The 9,907-nt window shown below is 51.2% G+C and overlaps 1 protein-coding gene across 2 annotated transcripts; it reads left to right on the plus strand.

The window, feature by feature from the left end:
- The first annotated feature begins 104 nt into the window (after positions 1 to 104).
- RPL8 (ribosomal protein L8) lies at positions 105 to 2,895 on the plus strand. 2 transcript variants are annotated; one of them, XM_004618657.3, is made up of 6 exons: positions 105 to 184; positions 384 to 530; positions 604 to 745; positions 951 to 1,169; positions 2,394 to 2,509; positions 2,696 to 2,895. In XM_004618657.3, exons 2-6 carry the CDS (start codon positions 393 to 395, stop codon positions 2,852 to 2,854), a joined length of 774 nt encoding a protein of 257 aa, XP_004618714.1. In that variant the 5' UTR covers positions 105 to 184; positions 384 to 392; the 3' UTR covers positions 2,855 to 2,895. The 2 variants fall into 2 exon arrangements, with proteins under 2 accessions (XP_004618714.1, XP_054981854.1); XM_055125879.1 differs by having other exon boundaries at positions 163 to 180.
- Positions 2,896 to 9,907: the final 7,012 nt, after the last annotated feature.

A 9,907-nucleotide genomic window follows, 5' to 3' on the forward strand; every position in this document is an offset into this window, starting at 1 on the left:
TCACCCACCACCAAGTCCACAAAGCTATCGTCAGGCTAGAGAGCAGTGTAGGGCAGCGAGCGGACTACAAGTTCCGGCGTGCATAGCGCACCGCCCCGGAAGGAACCGCGGCTCTGGCCCCGCCCCGGAAGATAAGGCGGATCCTAGGCGCCACGGTTCCTCTTTCGGCTTTTCTCTGCTGTAGGTAGGACGTGTTTGTGGCGATGTCCCCTTCGTGCTATCCGTCGCCATCCGCGGCCTGGGTGCCACGAGAGACCTTGGCCGACTTGGGATAGTGTGCCGGGGCAACGGACGGGGTTGGGGCGCGGAGGGGCAGGGGCGCGGAGGCCGGGACCCGGGCGGCGGGACCCGGGCCGCGGGCGCTGACCCAGACTCTCCCGCAGACCGCCGCCATGGGCCGTGTGATCCGCGGGCAGAGGAAGGGCGCCGGCTCGGTCTTCCGCGCGCACGTGAAACATCGCAAGGGTGCCGCCCGGCTGCGCGCCGTGGACTTCGCGGAGCGCCACGGCTACATCAAAGGCATCGTGAAGGTGTGCGGGGCGCCCGCCGGGGCCGGGGGTCGCGCGCCGGCCGGGACCCCCCTGACTCCGTCTCGGCCCGCAGGACATTATCCACGACCCGGGCCGCGGCGCACCTCTCGCCAAGGTGGTCTTCCGGGACCCGTATCGGTTCAAGAAACGGACGGAGCTGTTCATCGCCGCCGAGGGCATCCACACCGGCCAGTTTGTGTACTGCGGCAAGAAGGGTGAGCCCCGAGCCTACCTGGTAGCTCCAGGTCGGCGAAGGAGCCCAAGGTGGGGCCAGACCTGTGGGGGTTGGGGGTCCCAAGTCACATGTCCAGAGAGAACCGAAGGAGGCTTCTTGTCTCGGCATTTGGGTCACTTACTGGAAACGAGTGGGCTGCGTTGCCACATCATCTAGTGGTTAACAGCCGCTTCCCTTCCCTGCAGCTCAGCTCAACATCGGCAATGTGCTCCCAGTGGGCACCATGCCGGAGGGCACCATTGTGTGTTGCCTGGAGGAGAAGCCTGGTGACCGAGGCAAGCTGGCCCGCGCCTCGGGAAACTATGCCACTGTCATCTCTCACAACCCGGAGACCAAGAAGACTCGAGTGAAACTCCCCTCCGGCTCTAAGAAGGTCATTTCCTCAGCAAACAGAGCTGTGGTCGGTGAGTGGCCAACAACGGTGGGTGTAGAATTCTTGTGAGCAGCTGACAGATCTAGACCAGGCTCCCAGGCACCCTGTGTGTGTGGGGGGGTGGGGGGCGCATTTAGTGCCGGGGTTATTTGTGCCTCAATAAAGTACAACACAAGTACAAAACTTGTACTAAGTTGTACTTAGCTTGGTGATGCCTAGCCTAGGAGGGAATTAACCAACTAGAACTTCTTGGGTACTCAGATTTGCCTGTTTTTTCTATGTTCTGGCATAACCTGTACAGCTGTGACTCTTGCTGAGTATCTGACAGCCACTTAAAACTTGATTGGAGAGGGCCAAGATAGTAAAGTGGCTAGGGCGTTTGCCTTGCACATAGCCAATCTTGGGTGGATCCTCCTGCCATTGGTCCCTCACGCTCAACAGGAGTGATCAGTAAATGTCGAGCCAGGAGGTGCCACTGAACACAGTGTGACCCAAAAACCTAAAACAATAAACCCTTGAACGTGTGGTACCAGTGCCAGGGATCAAACCTGGGCTTTTTGTCCATTGAACTATATCGTGATTCTTAGCCATTTTAAAAATTACCAACAGTTTTTGCATTGCACCAGAGGGATGGTATTGTGCCTTGCATGTGGCCAACTCAGGTTCAATCTCCACTCATTATGGTCCCCCAAGCCTGCCAGGAGTGATCCTGAGCACTACTGGTTCTGGGGGCATCCTCTCCAGCTTTTTTTGTTTGTTTTTTCTTTTGGGGTCACACCCGGTGATGCACAGGGGCTACTCCTGGCTCTGCACTCAGGAACCACTCCTGGCAGTGCTTTTAAAGTGTATTTTTTTATTTTTGGGTCACATCTGGCGATGTTCAGGGGACCAGATGGGGTGTCAGAGGTCAAACCCAAGTTGGCCACGTGCAAGGCAAACATCCTACCTACTGTGGTATCACTCTGGCCTTTTTTTTTTTTTTTTTAATTTTTCAATCTGGCTTATTCACTGTACTTGTAATTTTTGTGAAATGTCTGGGAAACTCAGTCCTTCGCTGATTACTGATGGGAGGCTCTCAGAAAATGTATGCATATAAAGTAAAATGGTCTCAGATATAGCAAGTTTGGTCAGATGTATAGGAGCAGCATACAGGGAAAATAGTCCAAGGGGTTGGGGCCCCAGTAAGAATATGGCAGGATAGGCTCTGCCTCATTAGAAAGTCTGCAGTGCTGTGTGTGGTGCTCATTTCCAACAGGTGTGGTGGCTGGAGGTGGTCGTATAGACAAGCCCATCCTGAAGGCCGGACGTGCCTACCATAAATATAAGGCAAAGAGAAATTGTTGGCCCCGTGTGCGGGGTGTTGCCATGAACGTAAGTAGCCCAGAAGTGGGCGGTATATTTGTATGTGGGACCATAATGCTGGGCATAACTTGCTGAAATTGTGCCTACCCTCAGTAAGGGCTTCTGCAGCAGAAAGCTGTGGGTGATGGGACAAGCCAGGCCCCAAACTTTGAGGTTCCCCGCTACCCATGTATTAACGCCAGATTCTTCTTGTAGCCCGTGGAACATCCCTTCGGAGGTGGTAACCACCAGCATATTGGCAAACCCTCTACCATCCGCAGAGATGCCCCTGCTGGTCGCAAAGTGGGTCTCATTGCTGCCCGCCGCACTGGGCGTCTCCGGGGAACGAAAACAGTCCAGGAGAAAGAGAACTAGTGGCTAGAGACTCTATAAATAAAGTTTGTGCTACTACAAAATTGTCTTTTGTCTATGGTGTCAGAAAGGTTGCTGCTGGGATTGTGGGGGAGGTAAAGTCGAACAAGAAGTGAAAAGTGGAAAAGCTGTGGCTGGAGCTATAGTGCAGTGGGTAGGGCATTTGCCTTTCCCACGGCCAACCCAGGTTTAATCTGGGTATCACCTGGGTGTGACCCCAAAAGACCCCCCCCTTGGAAAATAATAGGAAGAGGTCAGGTGTTTTATACCTTGACTCCCGGTTGCCCCTCAATCCCACTAGGTATGAAAAGTCTGTTCATAGGAATGCCAGCATGACAACTATATTGCTTGTCTGGGCCATACCTGGTGTTCAGGGCTCCCAAGGTTGGGTGTGGGGATTCCAGCGATGGTAATGGGTACTGAGATAGAATCCCAGTTGGCTGCTTGTGAGGAAATCGCCCTACCTATGCTATCTTCTGCACCCGTGTGTGCAGGAGAGTGGATGCTGTTGGGTGAATGAATGCTTGTGAAGCTGCCACAAATTGGAGAACTGATAATTACAATGGAGAAGTAATTTCTCAACAAGTGGTACCCACATCCAACCAACTTGGTCTGAAGCAAAGGGCTAGTCAGAGCTGGCAGAATTAGGGTAGATGCCACAGAATTGAAAGTGGAGCCCTGTCTGAGGTTTAGGAAGTTAGAGCTTGGGCCAACTACGGTTTGTAGGAGCTGCAGAGCACTTAGGCAGGATGGGCTCTGGGTGCTACAGGTGGAGGGTGTGCTGTGTGAGTGCTGGTGCTGGTGGGATTAATGATGAAATCTTGCAGCTTTCAGGCACTTAACCATCTACACCCCTCCAACCCTCGCTGTATTTAGTTTTTTTTTGTTAATGTTAACACTTTTTTTGTTCTTCGCTTTTTTGGGTCACACCTGGCGATGGTCAGGGGTTACTCCTGGCTCTGCATTTAGGATTACCCCTGGCGGTGGGTGCTCAGGGGACCATACGGGATGCTGGGAATCGAACCTGGGTCCACCGCGTGCAAGGCAAATGCACTACGCACGGTGCTATCGCTCCAGCCCCCTGCGTTTTTGTTTTTGTTTTTTTCTTTTTTGGGGTCACACCTGGCAATGCACAGGGGCCACTCCTGGCTCTGCACTCAGGAATTACCCCTGGCGGTGCTCAGGGGACCATATGGAATGCTGGGAATCGAACCCGGGTCAGCCGCATGCAAGGCAAACGCCCTACCCGCTGTGCTATCTCTCCAGCCCCTGCGTTTGGTTTTTAACCAAATCCTACCTGCCCTTGGCCATCCTGAGCAATGACCCTGGCTGAGTAGGGGCTCCTGCTGTGTGTATTCAGTGCAGGAGGCCAGCACTACCTTCTGAGATGCCCTGGACCAGGTCGTCTGTGCCATCATCGGGCACTGCTTTGCTCCCAGATAATGTGGTTTGGGACCTTGGTCACAGGACAGGCCACCAGGAAATTTGCTCCAAAAGCACCCAGACATGCAAGGAACCCCTTCCAGCAGAGTGGACGCTGGGCCCTGTTCTCAATGGTTGGGCAGTCCACAGGGTTTTTATGGCCGGCAGAAGGGAGAAAACGGCCTGGCCTGGCGGCAGCACTACACAACCCCTCAATGGGAGGGAGGTTTCCGTCTTCGCGGGCGTTCCAGGGCTCCCGGGTCCTGGCGTCATACCGCACCCTGGTGGTGATACATCCGTATGCCCGTTGGGAGTCGAGCTCCGAGACGCAGACACGCCACACGCCGGGCAGCGGTACCAGGATCAGCGGGTGGGGCTTGCGCTCCCCACCCCCGGCGGGTGACGTCACTTCCTGTCACCGGGGCCTCGCGGAGGTCCGCGGGAAGCCCTCCCGCTCCTGACTCCTCCGCCAGGGAAGTTTCCCGAAGGCTTTTCCCTTCGCTGCCTCGTTTCGCGCTTCTGTGAGGCCCACGCAGGCCTTGATGGTGTCCCGAGCCGGCCGCCCTCCCTATCCCTCACAAAGGGGCCAGCAGATACCCTCCCCCCTAAGGTGGCTCGATCTACACTCAACACACTCTTCCCAGTTCGCTTCCTCAGACACCCCTTGCTGAGACCCGTCTCTTCAGCACACAAAAAAACCGGAGGCGTGTGTTAGGTGCACTTAGATACTCTGATGTGTGTTAGACCATGGCCACAGTCAAAACTCGTTACTTTCCTGTGGTAAGGACAGAGATGTGTCCTCCTCGGCACTGGACGTGTCTTTATGGTAAAGCGTGTGCTCCTGTGTGCAAGAGACCTGACTTCCGGCCCTGCCACTGCAGACGAAACAATCTTGCTTAGCAAACTTTTAGTATGCAATCGCGTATAGACTATGGCTAGGTTGGTATTAGATAGATCTCTAGAACTTAACTTGTAAAACTGATGTTCGTGCTCCATCTCTTTATTTTTCCCATCTCCCAGCCCCAGGCAACCATCATTTTATTCTGCTGATTATTTCAAGATTTCACATATGAGTGATATGGTACAGTGTTGGTGTGTTTATGCCTTCCAGGTCCTTTCACATTGTTGTAAATGGCAGGGTCTCGCCCCCTCTCCCCCAACACCACACCTAGCAACGCTCGGACTACTCCTGGCTCTGCACTCACGAATTACTTCTGGTCTGTGCTTGGGGGAACATTTAGGATACTTGGGATCAAACCCAGGTACACAACATACAGATGGCTGGGGTTTTTCCTTTCTCTTTTTCTTTGTAAATATTTATTTAGGGCTTTTGGTCCATTTCTTACTGGGGCTACCGGTATGCACTGCTGAAGGTGGCTCTCAGAGTTCTCACAAACCCTGTGGTGCCAGGGATCATAACCAGGTCTCTCAAAGCACACAGTACAGCCTATGTGCTTTCACCCCGGCCCCCCCCCCATTTCCTTTTTTTGGTGTGTGCCACACCTGGGGTCTCAGGGAATATTCCTGCCTCCGTGAACAGGAGTGACCCCTGGTGGTGGCAGGAGAACGAGGCAGGGGTGGGGTATGGATAGGTGATACTGGAATTCAAACTATTTGGCAATGTGCAAAGCATGCACCACCTGTACTTTCTCTCCAACCCCACAGACTGTTTCACATTTAACCTTCCTGTGTGTCTTATTTTAGATTACATATGTACAGTTGTGACTTACAGGAGTCTAGTAGATGAATTTAGTCCCTTTATTTCTGTTTGTCCCTACTAGTTTTACATTTTTACCTTTTATGCTTTGTCTTTGCTCTGTGCAGAGTTTCCTCTTCCCCTGCTTCCCCTTTTCACTGCTACATCTGGGGCTGTGCATACACTCAGTTGTGGTGCTCACACTCCTTCTGTTGTGTTCACTCATGTTCATGGTGGGTCTCACTCCTGGCTGTTCTTGATGTCTCTATTGCTGCGGTGCTTGCTGGGATTGTAAACTTCAGGGTTTTTTTTTTTTTTTTTGGCTTTTGGGCTACACCCAGTGGTTCTCTAGGCTTGCTCCTGGCTCTATACTCAGGCCTGGGGGACAAAATGGGATGCCAGAGATGGAGCCAGGTCAACTGCATACAAGGTAAGTAAGTACCTTACCAGCCTGCACCTGTCACTTTTGGTACTCCACCTGGTGTGGTGCTGGGGATCTCAGACAGTATAGCTGCAAGGCTCAAACACAGTGGCCCCAGGACTATGATCCATGTGGTGGGCCAAAACACACAACTAAGTGACTGAATTTTAAGGTTCATGCTAACAAGGCAGGAACTAGTGAGCTATTTCCCAGTCACCACTCCTCCCTTTATTTCTTTTTTGTTTCAGGGTGACACGTGGCAATGTTAGGACTTACTCCTGGCTCAGGGATCACTCCTGGAAACTCCTGGGGACACTCTAGAAACCATATGGGGTGCTGGCACTTAACTAGGTCATCTGCATTTACAACGCAAACGTCCTGTTCACTGCCCTATCTCTCCAGTCCCCCAGTTGTCAGATTTTGTTTTGGGGGTGGGGCCAAACCTGGCATTGCAACTACTCCTGGCTCAGGGATTGCTCCCAGCTGTGCTCAAGGGACCATGAAGTGAGGGGACTGAACTTGGGCCTCCTTCAGTCAAAGCTGCATCAACCCCTTCCTTAGCTGTCTGCTGCTTTAAAATTTTTCCCCCTTAAACTTGAACATGTCTTTTATTGAGCTCAGTACTTCAAACATGTGAGGCAGGTGCTGTACCTTCGAGCTACATTCCTGAATTTAACATATCCCATTCTTTGTTTTTATTTTGGGGCCACACCCAGCAGTGCACAGGCTTACTTTCTGGGGGAGAGGCCCCTGTGCTCAGGTCTTTGTGGTCATGGACTCCCTAAAATATTGGGGATTCCATCACTCCACTAGGCTGTGCTGTTTCCTTTCCTGCAGTCCTGGGCCCAGCCCTGAATTCCTGACACCAGCCCTAGGCCTAATCTCCTTTTCAGGAGCTGGGCTTGTAGACCCCAAGCCCAGGATGATCCCACAACTGAAGCAAGGATGTGAGCCATGTACTCCGCAGTTGTGAGAGAGGTGGTGGCCTGGCCACACCACTAAGTCAATACTGAACAAACATTTGTTGGGGCTCCAGGGGGTTTTGGTGACTCAGAATTTTGGAGAAAGAAGGATCAGGGTCAGCACATGAGTCCCCAAAGTGGTCTCAGCTGAAACCCAGCTAACCGGCCAGCTGTGCTGCATTGGGTTATTATTTTTTTTCGGGGGGCGGGGTGGGTCATAACTAGCTGTGCTCAGGGGCCCGTATGAGGTGCTGGGTATTGAACCCGGGTAGACCAAGTGCCAGGGCCACATCCTGGTATTGTTTTCAGAAACAAGCTGTGCCATGCTATATGTCCCACAACTGACACAGGATGGCCCAGCAAGTCACTTTGTGATCCCAAACTTAGAATAGAAACAGCTACTCCACAGGCTTACGCTCTGTAACAAAGGAAACTCCAGAGACAAGTTTTGCATAGCTGACAAATTCCTGCTTTTGCTAACTGAAAAAATTATATGAAGAGAGGCTGGAGAGATAGTACATGGGGTAGGGTACTTGCCTGGCCCAGGTTCAATTCACCAGCCAGCACTGATCCCGAAGCAGAGTGAGGAGTAAGCACTGAGCACCAATGGGTGCACACCCGAGCCCAGACATTACAACCTTGCATCTTACAACCTTTAGTAACCAAACAGAAGGTGCTGTGCTGTTCTTGGCCTTTCTCAGAGCTTACTGACATCATTTTCTTTCTGTTCATAGTCTTTCGTGACTGACTAAGAGATCTCTTATGAAAATTACTGAACTTTTGCCCACATACATTTATCAGTATTTTTTTATTGAAATGTTTTATCATATCATACACATAAGTAAACTCCACGTGGGCTAAAATATTTTCCAAATAAAAGAAAATTTGAAGAGAACTGACGAATTCTTAATAGTTGTAAGGAAAACTCTTTTTTTCTGCTTTTTGGGTCACACCCAGCAATGCTCAGGGGTTACTCCTGGCTCTGCACTCAGGAATTACCATTGGAGGGGCTGGGGGGCACCATATGGGATGCGGGTAATCGAACCTCGGTCTACCCCGTGCAAGGCAAAATGTCCTACCCGCTGTACTATCGCTCTGGCTCCAGGAAAACACTTTTAAATACCAGAAAGCAAAGATTTATTCTAGGAAGACTTCCAAATAAAAACAAAACAAAACAAAAAAACAAACCAAAAACACACAGCTACAGGCAGAGGCCAGAGAGAAAGGCTATGGGAGCTAACTAGGAAGGTCCCAGCTGAAGCTACTTCCTAAGGCCCAGACACTTTTAAAGGCAGGTCATTAAGTACACTTTACTTAGAAAGGCAGAAAGTCTATTCTACTTTTGAAAGTAGAGTTGACTTTCCAAATTTTGGAAAGAACCCCAATCCTGGGTTACCCGGAGGAGTCAACAATCCCAGTGACCTTCACCTCTGAAAGATCCCAGGCAGTAGGCTCTTCCCACATGATCATTCTATATAATGACCTTTGTTGACTTTCACTGAGACAGAATGGTGAGATCACATGCTGTGCTGAGATGGGTGGGCTCCAATTCTGAACGCAGGCTGAAGCTTCCTTCTGTGAGAAGTTGGACTGGTGCCTGTGGACGTGGTTCTGGCTATGTGAAGGCACACCAGGGTGACCTGTATGCGGCTGCTTGAAGAACACAATCGATGGCTTCTGCGACCTCAGCCATGTCTACATAATGCCTGTGTGGTCTCAAGTCCAGTAAGGTGACAAGACACCTGTAACCCAGGTCCTCTTTGGTGACTGTCAGCAGTCACCTGCTTTGCAGCACACTGTAGTGTTCCTTCCTCTCTGTAGGACCCAGTGGTCTCCACTGCCTAGAGCTTCACTTCAGGGACCCTCAGCCAGGAAGCCCCCCTGAAGGAGCTTCAGGGAGTGAGCTCAGCACTGAGAAAAACAAGAGTTCTCCTGTATCACAATGCACTGCTGGAACTTGCAGGTCAAAACCTAGTGCTTGATTTCCCCCCCCCCAGCAGTTGATAATGTGTATTCATGAGGAAGTAGTTCTCTTTTCAGGCCAGAGTGAGTGCTCAGTGGGCCAGAGTACACGCGGTCTCCCAAGCACTGACAGGAGTGACCAGAGTGTGGGGGCCAGATACATTTCAATTAAGAACAATGGTGCTGGAGGTAGAATGCTGCCCTCAGCCAGGGTCAGTTCTGTCTCCTCCGTGGGAGAAAATTCCTCTCTGGAAAGTCCCTTACAAAGACAATGATTACCATAACTTAAGGCCCTCAGATATGCAAAAACATAAGATAGGCATTTGACCAAAGAACGCAGTTGTTCTCCTTTTAGTGATTACTGGTTCTAAAGCAGTGAATACTGTAGGTGAGGACAATCCAGGAGGCTGGGAGCCCTGACCTCCAGCTTTTTCTCTCTTATTTCTGGCTCTTTTGTCTCTGCTTCAGGTCATTCACTAGAGGCTGATCCCTGACACTCAGAACCCCTGGTTATGGCCCCATCCAAAAAAAATTTGTAGAATTTTTTCCCCCTCTAGGCATTAAGATATTTAGGAGAATCTGAAGTAGATTGA

The sequence above is a fragment of the Sorex araneus genome, chromosome 2 (genome assembly GCF_027595985.1).
Source record: "Sorex araneus isolate mSorAra2 chromosome 2, mSorAra2.pri, whole genome shotgun sequence".
Classification (NCBI taxonomy): Eukaryota; Metazoa; Chordata; class Mammalia; order Eulipotyphla; family Soricidae; genus Sorex; species Sorex araneus.